Here is a 14,340-nt window from a genome sequence, read left to right as displayed (position 1 = left end):
CACCTCTTTAGTGCTGAAGGGATTGAAGAAGCAGTCCATAACTTTAAGCAGGCTGCAGGTGAGGTTGCTGTCCAGGGATGTGACGACCTCCTTTACAGATGCGCGGACAAATGTGATGGAGTCCTTGGTAACAGCATAGAAAAATAAAAGCAAAGGTAACACACGCTGTCATAACAAAAAGCTTTTTGATTCCCTGCCTGGTGTCTCTGAGTAACGTCTCCCCTCTCACCTGCAGGAACCTGGCAAAAAGCGAGTTGAGCTGCTCTGTGAACGGTTTCAGGGCTTCAGGGACTCGCTTCAGCCAACACTCTGTGAAAGGGACGAGGCCCAGAACACTGGGCTCCAGGTAGACCATACCGCAGCGAGACACCGTGGCTGGGGAGGCCACCGCCAAGTCTTGCACTTCAAACATCATGGTCATCACCTGCAGGGAGACAACACGAAATGTCTGAATGCACATGGGCGGGAGTTCTGAGGGGCTAGTGAGAAAAATATTATTGACAAAAATAACATTGAAGACTGTGAAAATGTAACCTTACATCACTGAGCTTGATGATTTCCCCAGAGCTGAGGCACAGTTTCTTGTTGTCATCCAGCACAGTGTTCATGTTCTCAATCCAAACTGCATCCACTGGCCCATCAAACATATACCACTTCTTCACAGTGTCCATGGATGACGCCCCGGCACGGATAACAGACGAAAGGATGCCATCTGTCCTGTAGGGGAAGAGAAAAAAAAGGTGTTAATAGCACACGTCTGCTTTTTCCAGGTTTATTTCTGTTGTTTGTGAGGAAAAAAGTTTGACTTACCACTCGTGTGTGAGCAGGTCATACTCCCCGTACAGCTGTCCCATGGTGATAGACTTGGGGTTGAGGACGTATATCTGAACCGCTTCATACACATCACCGCTCACAGAGGGCTGGCCCTTCAGAGCTGTTATTGCCGCACCTAGAATCTCATAACACTAACACACACACACACACACACAGACACACACACACACACACACACACACACACACACACACACACACACACAGTGATGTGAACAAAAATAATTTTAAACTTTGGAGAACTGGGATTTAAACTGTAAACAAGTGAAGGACTCACCTTGGTTTTACCGGATCCAGAGGGTCCCACCAACATCAGGCCATGTCTCACCACAGTGGTCTCATACAGCTGAATACACTTAAAAATAAACCCTGCAAACACAACAGGACTGTCACCTACTCATACTAGAAATACAGGGACCTTCGACAACAGGTTAGAGCCTTTATAGATAAAATATCAGAATTTCCCTAGATTAGATTGCCGATTCATGTTAAAAAAAAAGGATATTCTCTGAGCATTCAAGGCAAATTCATGACTACATTTAGTAATATCAGCCTTTTTTTCCTCATATATTTCCCACTTTAATCCCCGAAGTTCTGATTTTCCTCCACTGAATATTTACCCTCTCCCTGGCTTAGTCAGACCCTAATATGACGTCATAGGTAAACATAATGTCACTAACCATCCACATCTTTGAGATTCTTCTTGGTGCAGACATCACGCATGGACTCTTCCAGTGTGCCGTAGTCGATTGGCTCCTGTTTTGTCTTTGGGAAAAGATCGGACACAATACCGTTGAAGAGCTTCAGGTCGTCCTGTAGAAACTTTGGTACGTTGACATCCTGGATGGCTCGCAGACAGATCAGCTCCTGGGAGGGACAAGATTGCAAAAAGAATGAGATACTCAAAGGAAAGGTATTTTTTCAAACTCATTTAATATTTGTGTCACATTGTATTTCCATCATGAACAGAAGAAACATTTTTACCTCGTTCATATCAGGATTTTCCCTCTTGAGGTTTCCAGCAGCTGAGATCACAGTCTTCACTGCTCTCATACCAAAGTCATAATGATCCTTCATGGAAACAAGAAAAAAAGTCAGCACCTCTTCACAACTTTGATAAACACACACACACACACACACACACACACACACACACACACACACACACACACACACATCTCTCTGTCCTCTCAGAAATGTGTTAACTATTACAAAAGGAATATGCAAATTAAAGTCGTATTAACGTTAGGTGTGTCAGAATATCCCCACGCAAGTGTATTCTTATTTGATTTGATCTTATCTTTTATTAGACATTTGAATTTAATCGCTTATGTTTATAAATATCTTTATTTTATTTTGTCTTTTTTGTACATTCTAACTTTAACTCATGTTCAAATAAATATTTTCACTTTTTTAAATATTTATTGAATTCCAAAATCTAGCAACTGTCACAAAAGCCAATTTATGCTGGGATGAATAAATAATTCTGATTCTGATTTACTTGCTTGTTAATATCATAGCGTGATATAGAACATAGAGTATATTTGAACATTAAACTGATCCTAATTCTGATCTCCTTCTAGTCCATACGATACCTGAGCGCTGAGCTGTTCGGAGGAGAGCTTGAAGGTGGTGGTGATCTTCTTGGAGAGGACTTTGGCATCACTGAAGCCAAATGAGTACAGGGAGATCTCAGCAATCATAGCGTAGTCAGGTACCATCATCGCCACGGGACGAAACAGTGCCTGTTGAAGATATCTTTTAATTAACCCCAATCTGCTCATCTTCAGTGTCACACAGCTAGTTTAAAATGAAATTATCGCTTCAACCTTGAGATTGTCAGGCAGCTCGGTGCGCCCGGCGTAACCAGGATTCATGGTGATGAACACGGCGCAAGACGGGACAAGAGGGATCTCCGCCCCCTCAAACATGAACCGCTCGGCCTGAAAACACACACACACACACACACACACACACACACACACACACACACACACACACACACACACACACACACACACACACACACACACACACACACACACACACACACACACACACACACACACACACACACACACACACACACACACACACACACAATGTATTTAGGAATCCAAAGGCTTCCACTCTATGTGGAATGCAGAAGTGGTTATTGCCACTTTATAATAATTAAGGTACCTAATTAAAAGTGTACTTTGATTCTATGTTCTGCTTGCAGAAAATTCACTTTCACAATCATAATACTGACATAACTAGGTTTAATAAATTAAATGTAGAGTACAGGGCTCTAGTTGGCAGACCGGTTTTTTATATTGATAATGCTCACATTTTTTGTGTATATAAAACAGTATAATTTGAATTCAATAACAGCTATGTGAAACAGGATCATTTATTAAAATCCGTGTTGGTTTTTACATAACGTTATATTATATAGTTACGATAATTCAACTTAAAAATATAAAACATGCTAATCGGAATAAAGCAAATGAATGTAGTAGAAATATAGTACAAGATAAACACAACTCAAGCACTCTACGGGTGAGTATGTCTTTTTCTAGTGAACAAGCTTCTCACCCTTTGCTGTTGGGCCTTCTGTATGGTGGTTATCTGTTGCGCCACAACAGACAGCACCTCCACATCAATACGATTAAACTCATCAAAGCATGCCCAGGCCCCGGAGCTGCAGAAAGAAGGACGGACAGGAATGCATTCATGAATGTGATTAAATGATAAGTGATTTTCTTTCAGACTTTAGTTACTGCCTCTCACCTGGCCAGTCCTTTGAGAAACTTGCCCATAGCAATGAAGTCCAGCTGATCAGAGCAGTTGAAAACAACCGTCTGGATAGCCAGCGCCTTCCCCAGATCTTTAGTGGTTTCTGTCTTCCCTGTCCCTGCTGGACCTGCGGGAGCCCCTCCGAACTTAAGGTGTAGAGCTCCTGTTAGGGTCAGGTAGCATCTGAAAGAGGCAGGAAGTGGATTATTCAAGAGAGAAAAATAAAAACACAGAGTAGAAAACATTAGACTCTACTCGTACCTGTCAGTGAGCGGGGTGATGACCAGACGTCCCGAGTTACCAAGGTACTCGTATCCGTACAAAAACTCTGCATTCACTGCCCGGATGTACAAGTCATCTTTTGCCCAGTAATATCTACAAGCAGAATCACATCAGTGTCATTCTCATTCTGCATCCACAGTTTTGCACAATGGTGGTGTTAGAGCTAGTTTTGTGAAATGTTAAATAATATTGCCACCTAGTGGAGAACTATGTAGTTCATTTAATATAAAAGACTACAATTCCCACTGCGCCAGCCAATTACAAGGCTCAGTCAGCAGTGGCTCAGTCAGTAGGGGCTTGGACTGGGAATCGTAGGGTCGCCGGTTCAAGTCCCCGAACAGACTTGAAATATGGAAAGAGACTGCTACTTGGAGAGGTCCCAGTTCACCTCCTAGGCTCTGCTGTGGTGCCCTTGAGCAAGGCACCGGGCACCTCCAATCCCCCCTCCCCATTGCTCCCCGGGCGCTGCACGATAGCTGCCCACTGCTCCTAGTACTAGGATGGGTTAAATGCAGAGGACCAATTTCACTGTGTGTGCTCTGCTGTGTACATGTATGTGACAAATAAAGAGGGTTTCATCCTCCGATTCTATCTTTCATCCTCCGATTCTTATAGGGCACAGTTCTTAACCTTCAAAAGAGATAAAATCGTAGTTCCCTTTTAAATACTTTGAGTTTCCCCTCTTTTGTTTTATTTTTGTGTGAGGAAACATTTTTATTTGATTTGATTAACCAAACAAGCTGCAAAATATTAAGCCGGCATGACAAGTAAGACAAGTCTGTGAGTCAACAACAGATAACCTGCTGTAAAAGTCTGTTTTTAAAGGCGTCTAGTGTTTTATAGAAATGCAGGAAAGAAGCTGCGATAGATAAAGTGGACTGCAACGTCAAGAGGGACAGAACTAGAGAGCAAAGACACATCCAAGCAGATAACCTGAGCTGGCTGATCCACTCAAAGTCGTTGACACTAGAGACCTTCAGCTCCACCAGTTTGGCTGCAACCTCCTTAGCGTGGACCTCTATGACGATGAGGGCAGACAGCACCGCCCGCTGCATCTTAGAAAGACGTCCTCTCACCAGCTGCACCAAGTCCCCCAGCTTTAGAGACAAGAAGGGAAGTCTTTAGGATGTCAGAAGACTGAAGTGTGCACAATGTTCAATGCAAATGTGAGTATGAATAATACAATGAGAATCATTTTCACTCATTCTCCAGATTTAAATTGTTGTTCTGCGAGACTAGACAAGAGCTCCTTAAAAAGTACCAAAAGAAAAAAAATCCAAAGAAGTATGGACTAAATATTGTGAACTTCAATCTAGGTTATGAATACATTTGGGTGACACAAAATATATTTTAACAGGGATGAACTCCATGGATACTTAATTTAACACCCATCAACAGTACAACAAAAGACTTAAATAGATTAATGAGGGTAGCTGCTTTGAAAAGGTAATTACATTTAAGATAATGACTTGAGCCAGACACCCAACCTATGGAGGATTGGTCATACATCATTTATGATGTCTTGGTAATGGAAAGACTCATATTTTTCCTATGAGGCCTTTGGGAAATGTAATTTGATGACATTTAAATGATTATGTGAACTGCTGCCCATCCCAAATAAAGACAAAAAGGCTATAAAGGGTGTTATAAAAGCCAGTCTAATATGAAGCCCATACCTGTGTCTGTAGTTGGGGATAAAGGCGGTCCGCTAAGTCTCCCTTCTCCAAAGCCTCGGACACCTCAATGGTCCAGAAGACCAGACAACCGGCTATCACCACCTGACCAGGCCACGATAACACCCACTCTGTACGAGGTTTCTGAAGGGACAAGACAACACCCATAGATTATCAAAAAACAATGTTGCCTTCAACTTAGAAATGGAAAGCACACCAGCGAACATATAATTGAGTGAGGGTCTCAGACCTCGGGGTAAACTTGGAGTGAGCGGTTAATGTTATCACTCAGTGTCGCCTTCATAGATTTCTCCACTTCTCTGAGCCAACTCTCCACATTCCCAGATGGCCACACCGGCAGGGCCAGCTTCACCTCCTCCCCTTCTCCAGAGTACATGTGTGTGATCTGTAGATCTGACTGGAATTGAAGCTGAGGGAGCAAACAGAAGTCTCAGTATTATGTGATACGCATTTTATAATTTCAGTAGCATACAAACAACCAATAAGTACCAACCCGTGCAATGTTTTCAAAGCATTTGCGCAAGTGAGGTTGTACAGCAGTAGGATCTCTGGTCTGGGACAGAATCTCCAGGAGTTCATCGTCTGACAGGAAGTAAAACCTACGAAAAAATATTTAGAAATATTTAGTTCCAGAATAAGAATCATTACAATCAAACACTTACGTTCTTAATGCAAAAGTGGCATAGCATGGAGGAAATGACATGCAATAATGAATACAGAATAAGCTATCATATTAATATATAGAAGAATAGCACACGTAGGTAGGTAGGTAGGTAGGTAGGTAGGTAGGTAGGTAGGTAGGTAGGTAGAGTGGTAGGTAGGGTGGTAGGTAGGTAGGTAGGTAGGTAGGTAGGTAGGTAGGTAGGTAGGTAGGTAGGTAGGTAGGTAGGTAGGTAGGTAGGTAGGTAGGTAGGTAGGTAGGTAGGTAGGTAGGTAGGTAGGTAGGTAGGTAGGTAGGTAGGTAGGTAGGTAGTTGATGATGATGATGATGATGATGATGATGATGATGATGATGATGATGATGATGATGATGATGATGATGATGGTGATTATTGCACACTATTTCAAGAAAACTATCTATATTCCAGCAGTTTCTCTCAATTTTGCATAGAAACAATTTGTTTGGTCAGAAGTCATTTATTGCTAATGGTTTTTGTTTTGGTGTCAAAGTTAACCCCCAACGATTAAAAAATAAAGTTTCTTCGGCCGTTTAATGTTGTTGAGGTTGTGATATCAAATGAAAAAGCAACATTAATGCATACACTCTCCAGGAAATGGTATGTGGAATCATCTCGTAATCTATAAGAACTCTTTCAAAAAAGGCTTACCTGGGGAAGGAGCCTCTTTTTGTTTCCAAGTATTCACTAAGACCCTTCTGCACCTGCTCCAGCAGTTCGTTGCACTTTTTCAGTTTCTCTAGTAGCCGAGCATCTGGGCACAGCTCAATCACCTAGAAACAAACACCCACATTAACATCTCTGTATAAAACCATCCTCCTTTAACATGTAGTGTTGTGGAAGCTCTGACCTTTGGATTTTTAAAGGCACTTTTCATGACAGCCTTCCACATTAGAACCATTTGCTGGTATCTTTTTCCCTCCACAGGCAGCTGCTGGTTGATATCATCAGAGCTGAAGATGGGTTCTAAGTAGAGCCAGGAGCGCTGGCATGTCAGCCACTCCTCCAGCACGTCCTGCAGACACCAGAAGAGGGCAGTAGCACGACATAAGACACTGCATAATAATTATACAATACACAGGACCATAGGTGTGTTTGTGTGTGTACCTGAGTCATTCTGATCTTGCTCTCCCAGGTGTTGATACGGCTCTCAAAGGACTTTTTGAAGGGAGAGAAGGACATGCTCTGCGTCATGACATTGTGGTCGTCCAGCAGCTGTGAAGCTTCATCTGGGCTCTTCAGGATGTAGGTGCCTGTGTCCTTGTAGGGCAACACGTCAAAGACTATCGTCGACCACTCATTTTCCATCTTATCCAGGGCCTGTGTGATGAGGTGTGAAACAAAGGCAGAAGCCAGTTTTAATTCAGATATCCACACACTGTTGATTTCAGCAGTAAGAGAAGTGAGTACTTCACCTCTCAAGTGCTCCAAAAAAAATGCATTTTGAAGTAATAAATCTTTCTCGTATTTCTGTTAAGTCACTATCCTTCACCTAATGGGGTAACTCAAGGGGAATGATCCTATGGTCCAATGATGAATGTATTGCAGAATTAGCAACTGAAAAATGACTGTATTAAGTTACTGCTCATCAACCATTTCCTACTGCTGCAGCTTTACATTAAACATGTAACTTGTATTTATTATAAAGTAGTCACAGAAAATGCAATGTGTTTTTCTTCACAATGTCTGCTACCATTCATCAAAAAAGGTCTTTTTTTTTCACAGTGGATCAAATGGAAACATTTCAGAGAGTAACGGACCATTTAGAAGCAGCTAAAGTGAGCTGTTGGTTGCAGGCTTCTAAATGAGGTAACCAACTATTAGCTGTTTGTAGACTCACAGAATGATGGGAAAACGCTACTATCTGACTTAATTAGTAAAAATATAGTTTGTTTTGCTGCCTCCTGTTTTCTGTGACCTTGAGAATTGAACCGCAGTTGCTGTTCCCACCAGTAAACAGGGCTGGACTCATCAACAAGGACTAAAATCTTATGTATTTCAAGTTTAATGTTATGAATGCTGATCATGCAGAGAATGAAACTAAGCTGTTTAAATTCAAACTCCAAAGAGGCACTCTGTTCATCGCACATCCTAAAAACAAGCACAACTTGATGAATCGCTGTATGATTAAGGTACCTGTTCAATGGTGTACTCTTTCCCTGCCACCTCGCCCACATGAGCTATGTCCTCTGTGTGGTTCTGTAGGCCAAGCTCCAGGCATCGAGAGAGGGTGAGGTTGGCTTTGGGCTTGACCTTCATCTGAATGCGTTCTGAAAGCATCTCCCAGTGACGGTTCTTCATCCCCGGGTTCCTCAGGCCCTGAATCAGAGGAATGTACGGCTGGAAGTCCTGGATTTTGATGCAGATCGCAGATGCAACCATCTGGCAGCCTGGCGTTGCGTAAAGCCAATAAAGAAAAACAACATATTAACAACAATTACACTTCCCTTTGTCAAGTTTAATGGTGATAGATGCGTCTCCTACCAGGAATGTCCTTGAACTGTTTAACACATTTGTTCATGATCTTGTGCACATCTGTAACATTGCGCTCCAGTTGCTCGGAGTCTATGGAAGACAGTGGGTCATTGAGCCAGCTCTCATGCCAACGCAGCCAATCAGAGGTGGAGGACCAAAGGTCCTTAAAAGGCTGGAAGTCCTTTATCAGCTTCTGCAGCCGGTCATACTGAAATACACATTTACAGTGCATTGTCAGATTTTTTAAAAATAATACATATGTAGTATATGTTTTCACAGCTTATTTAACAGTTCAGAACAAACGTGAATATTGTTTGTTCTTACATTAGTGACAGGAATACCAAACAGACGCTCTCTGGTGTTGAAGGTCTGAGCCATTGTCTGACACTCCTTCAGTTGCTTGCTGGTACGCCTCACTTCGTTGGCAACCTCATGGGCATGATCGATGTCTTCATGACAGGCAAACCCAGCAACCAGCATCTATAAACACAGGGCAGTGGCGATTTAGAACAGCTCGTGGCTACCGTCAGAAAAATGCTTAACAATTAGGGCTGCACAACTCCTTGGTACCTTAATTGAAATACCATTAAGGAAGAGCAATATTCAAGTCCCAGTAAGCGTAGTATTATACGCAAAATAATTCAGAATTAAGTGTTGTGCTGCAAATATCCTAGCCAATAAATTATATTCTACAGAATTAATATAGAAGTTGTGGTTTGGTACAGATCCTCTTAAAAAGTCACACAATCTTAATTTTAATATATCTTTTAATTATAACGTAAGTCATATTTTATTCCCTCTACAATCTCAAATTATATCGCAAATGCAATTATAGTCAATATAATATATAAACAATTGGCATTTTCTCTCTATCTCTGAAGCAATCGCCGATACTGTAACTAGAAATTAGGCATATACATATTCTCGTACAGTGCAACGGTTTAAGGACTATATTTATTTTAAATTCTGATGCTTTTATTTATTTGCTCCAGAAAACTGCAAACCCTGGGAGACCACTTAAATGAAAATATGCTAAATAGTTATAATGATATTTATGTAAGGGATCTACCTGCAGGTGCAGTAAAATGATGCTTCTAGTTCTGTAACTATGGAATAAAATAACCTATTGGGCTCGGCTGACCTTAAGCGAGTCGAGCTGCTCCTCCAAGCTGTTCTGGTCGCCCAGCTGAATCTTATGGAAGCGCTGCTCATCCTCCGAATGCTGGACGACTGCTGCTTCCATCTGGCTTATTATCTTTTGAGGCCATCGAATAGCTGTCCACCTGCGGAGGGAAGTAGCTTTACTGTAATACTGAAATACTGTTATGTTTACTCCATTCATCGAAACAAGCATCACTTCAAATCTCACATGAGACCGTACAAACTTAGCTTTCAAAACATAATTCATGTTGCTCTTACTTTTTATTAACATCCTCATTTGGAAGAGAGTAGCGAAGCTCTTCTATTAGCTCATAGTCTGACAGGGTCTTTCCGATAAGTTCCTGTGTGCACAGATTGAAAAAAACCCCAGATTTTTTGACAAATGAACCCCTAATATGACACTTGAAACGATAGCCAGTCCATTATCGCGCATGTGCACCTTGTAACTCTTGAGCTGGTCTGGGATTTGCTTCATCCAGTCCCTCTTTTCACTCAGCTCCTCAATGCTGTTGAGTTTCTCACGCAGCTTTCTACTTATTGTGTTGTACTCTTCACAAGCCTACACAAAAAAGATACACACTTATAATAATCAGTGTTAAACAGGTAGAACAATTTCAAACTGAGGTTGTGAAAGAAATGACAACATTACTTTAATACATACCACCATTACAGTATATACTTTGGCCTCAAAACAACTGACTTACATTATCAACCTGCTTTTGTAGCTTCCCAGTGAGGCGGGCCAGCATTGTATTGGCTAAAGCCTTTTTTTTGTTGAAGAGAGCCTGACGTACACCCTCCACACGAACATGAAATGGACCAATTACAATGGAGGACGGCAGAGAGTGCTCGAGTGTGTCCTTGTCTTTGAGATGTTGTTCCACCTCTCTCTTCACTTCCTGGGATGTCTGTTCTGTCTTCGCATGAGATCTGGCAGAGGAAAGATTAACGGACTCTATTTAATGAGGAAAGCATGCTGAATGGACTACAAATCACACTGACCCTTTACCTTGTGGGGAAACTTGAATACATGCTTTTAACAGACTTACTTGAGAAGGGTTTCTATGTCCAGGTTGTGTAAATCTAAGTATTTCTCATACTCAGCAGCATAGGCCCTGAGAGGTATGACTGCTTGCATCAGAGCATTGCGGACCTTTTCTCTCAGCTCAATTATTACTGGTTCCCAGAGATTCACTGACTCAAGCAACGGATCCCCACCGACGAACATGTTCTTCATGACAAACTGAATGAGGAGACAACCATTACATCTTTGTCTTTGAGTATATTAACTAACAGGTCTCATGAAGGATTTACATTTGAATGCTCCGTGATTCAGGTGGTAAAAACTGTACCTTATCAAGCTGCGGTACGTTGTAAGTCGCAAATATGGCCTTATCGAACAGGTTGACCATGGATGTCGTAAAGTTCTCTAGGGGAGTGCTGTAATGAACCCCAGTCTGATCCAGGACCAAGTCCACCAATAACATCGGGGTCTTTTTTGACCTAGTTATGGAGAATGGAGATAATGTTATTGACACAATTTGAAATATTCAGCACAGTAACAGGTTATGTCACACTCATTATCAAACTGTAAAGTTACAGTTTTCCTCAAAATCAGATGAGATGTCTAGTATTTCCTAGAAAATGGATGGTGGGGATTAAAGATATAAAAATAAATACAAATAAGTAACTAAACAGCCACACAGTGTCTTTGAATCAGGGCGTTATTTGCAGAACTTGTTGGGAGGAGTTTTAGTGAGGAACTATATTCTTTCTGCCAAACTACACCAGCCAATCGTATCACTACGCAGAAGAAAATCTAGTCCTTGAGAGGCAGCTCATGATCACTCGTAGTTTGTCAATGGATAATACGAGGGTTATGTTTTCTGAAAATAGTTTTTCAAAACTACAACTTGGCTCTGTGAACACAACAATACTGATGCCATCTAGTTCCATTATATTCCAAAGAATGCAGACATTGTCACAACCATTTAACAACCCAGATGGTCCGGTATAAATGTGTTGTGAACTGTCCCTAAAATGTAAAAGAGTATATCATAAATACCTCACTCCAAAATCAAGATACAACATGGATGCATTTGAGCACAACAATATATGAACATGTTTAAATACATTTCAATGTGTGTCCATGTGTCCAAGTGCATCATTTCTTACTTATAAGGGCTAGTGATGAGGTTGTCCCCCCAGACCAGGTCCTGAGGACATGTCAGCACACTGTAGCAAGCGTTTAACAGAAACTCAGTCAGGTGGAGCAGCGAGTCCTGCACAAGGTAGCGCAGGGAGTCCTGCAGGTTATAGCGCACCACAACCATCAATCTGTACAGCTTGGACATTTTGTACATCTCCCAGCGAGGCTCGTCCACGTTGTAAGTGCCATGGCCAAAACTCTCCAGGTTGGAACGGATACAGTTGCTCAGTGGGACCATCCATCCCTCCCTAAGAAACAAGCTTATCTGGAGAAGGACGAGGACAAAAAGATTAAAAGCATCTTTATTGATGGGAAATCCAGGAGTCTTCTTTATCGTCAAGGTTTCTCTTTCTTTTCAACGTCAGCTACTAACAGTATTGCTAGAAAAGCTACCCAATCCTACAATACCTGAGTATGCATTTCGGCCTGAATGACTTCAAACTCTTGCAGTCGCAGTGGTCTGATGGAGCTGATATTGAACAGCCTCATGTTTGCTACTTTGTTACACTCAGACCAGATTGCAGATAACACACGGATCACCTCCACTTTTGTTAGCAGGGACTTGAAGAAAAAAGCATTTCGATACTTCTCATATGGAAATTTGGGAACTGGAACACGCCCTGTGGGTGGGTATAAAAATAGTTATCTTTAATCTGGACCAGATTGACTCAAACAAATGTGCAAACAGCTAACCGTCTCACCTGTTTGGGGTACATATTCTGGACCCTTCTGTGGCATGGTGATGTGTGAAAACTCCTCTGGGTGGCTCATCACAACTTTGTCAAAGCTCATGCGGTTCATTGTACACTCATAATCCAGTTTGAGCTCCTTCTCCAGATCCCCAATAGACTTCTCCAAACTGTACACAGAATGTTCTCTTTATTCACCAGATGAATTAGTTAACACATTAACTCAGAGGAATCTATTACAATACAGACAATAATGAGAAAGGAGACTATGACAGCAGTAATATGACATCACTCACAGTTTCAGTCTGAGCCCAGGGGCTGAAAGTGTGAGTCTTTTAATACGCTGGAGAGCGTTGGTATCGGGAGATGGTGTTCCCTTCCAGGTTGGCAAGCAGTCCACAGACAAGTGATAGAGAAGCAGAGCTTCTGTGTTTTCCCGCCAGCGTAGGGCAAACTGGATCCGTTTGACAAAGACACGAGGGTCCTCAGCACTGAAAAACAATCTGATCCTGGGTACCCAGAACATAGTACCTGCTAGCATGGTGTTGAATCCTATCACAAGAGAGAAATGGATGGTATAAATACAGGGTCAAAACCACAAACAGAGACAAGAGGAAATTATAGGATAATTCTGTGTCGTTAAAGTGGAAAAACTTTACAACCAACCAGAAGATTTGCTCTTTTTGTGTTCCTCTTTTAGAATAGGACTGCCCTTTTCATCTGTCAGTTGACTGTTCTGATGAACTTTCTGTACAAGGTACTGGCATTTCTCCTTACAGTAGTCAAGAACCCCAACTAAATGCCAGCTGTATTCCAGAGAGGAGCTTTGTGCATCATCTTCAAAACAAAAAGAAGAGAGTACTCATCAAAGAACAGAAAATGATGTGTCATTCTGTTTAAACGGTTCTTTTCAGGGGACATTTTACCAGAATTAATTTCATCATCTGTAGGCAGCAGAGCTTTTGCAGGGATAGGTTTTCGTTCCAGTGATTGCTCAGCATTGCCAAGGGCAAGCCAGTCTCCTGGATTCCGGCAGTCAAAGTCCTCATTGTCAAATACCTAAAGGTGAAAACCAGGAATGATTAGTGTAGGATGGTGCATCAAATATGGTATGTAACAGTAATTGGCTACCCAAATGCCAAAGAAAATATGTCAGTTGTAACAGACTTACTTCCAGGGATAAGTAGGGTGAAACAGGGTTGTCTGTTGTAGTCTCATGATCAACACTGCCGTTCTGATGTGTTGGCATTAAAAGATTGGAGTAGATGCCTTGTTCTGCGAGGAGCTGCTCAATATCTAACTTCAAATATTCCCTTCGACGTCTTTAATAAAACAAATTAAAAACAGTATAAATAAGTCTTGACAAATTGTAGATGAAATAAAACAATGAATGGACCCCGCCAAAACAGCTAATTCTGCAATCAGTGATAAAAACTGAATATGTACTGTATGATCGAAGCTTACTCACTCACATGTGACCAGTTAATCTGGCCTTACAGTATGGACAATATGTTTTCTACAGGTAATACAAAATAAGTTAAG

The 14,340-nt window shown here is 41.6% G+C and overlaps 1 protein-coding gene across 1 annotated transcript in view; it reads right to left on the bottom strand.

Annotated features, from left to right (window-relative positions):
* The window catches only part of dnah1 (dynein, axonemal, heavy chain 1), a 33,169-nt gene that overhangs the window by 18,122 nt on the left and 707 nt on the right, over positions 1 to 14,340 (bottom strand). Inside the window, 35 exon segments of the mRNA XM_063910918.1 lie at positions 4 to 123; positions 230 to 424; positions 540 to 717; positions 811 to 965; positions 1,111 to 1,202; positions 1,514 to 1,700; positions 1,818 to 1,904; positions 2,429 to 2,578; positions 2,663 to 2,776; positions 3,411 to 3,516; positions 3,606 to 3,794; positions 3,873 to 3,986; positions 4,827 to 4,990; positions 5,570 to 5,710; positions 5,784 to 5,996; positions 6,081 to 6,186; positions 6,916 to 7,037; positions 7,115 to 7,279; positions 7,372 to 7,584; positions 8,401 to 8,654; positions 8,749 to 8,947; positions 9,064 to 9,219; positions 9,881 to 10,022; positions 10,159 to 10,241; positions 10,340 to 10,459; positions 10,605 to 10,830; positions 10,950 to 11,143; positions 11,253 to 11,403; positions 12,076 to 12,374; positions 12,518 to 12,729; positions 12,811 to 12,968; positions 13,095 to 13,350; positions 13,465 to 13,635; positions 13,725 to 13,857; positions 13,970 to 14,120. Coding sequence (XP_063766988.1) covers positions 4 to 123; positions 230 to 424; positions 540 to 717; positions 811 to 965; positions 1,111 to 1,202; positions 1,514 to 1,700; positions 1,818 to 1,904; positions 2,429 to 2,578; positions 2,663 to 2,776; positions 3,411 to 3,516; positions 3,606 to 3,794; positions 3,873 to 3,986; positions 4,827 to 4,990; positions 5,570 to 5,710; positions 5,784 to 5,996; positions 6,081 to 6,186; positions 6,916 to 7,037; positions 7,115 to 7,279; positions 7,372 to 7,584; positions 8,401 to 8,654; positions 8,749 to 8,947; positions 9,064 to 9,219; positions 9,881 to 10,022; positions 10,159 to 10,241; positions 10,340 to 10,459; positions 10,605 to 10,830; positions 10,950 to 11,143; positions 11,253 to 11,403; positions 12,076 to 12,374; positions 12,518 to 12,729; positions 12,811 to 12,968; positions 13,095 to 13,350; positions 13,465 to 13,635; positions 13,725 to 13,857; positions 13,970 to 14,120 — 5,716 coding nt within the window.

The sequence above is a fragment of the Eleginops maclovinus genome, chromosome 20 (assembly GCF_036324505.1).
Source record: "Eleginops maclovinus isolate JMC-PN-2008 ecotype Puerto Natales chromosome 20, JC_Emac_rtc_rv5, whole genome shotgun sequence".
NCBI classification, from domain to species: domain Eukaryota; kingdom Metazoa; phylum Chordata; class Actinopteri; order Perciformes; family Eleginopidae; genus Eleginops; species Eleginops maclovinus.
This window is presented reverse-complemented; position numbering and strand designations above follow the sequence as displayed.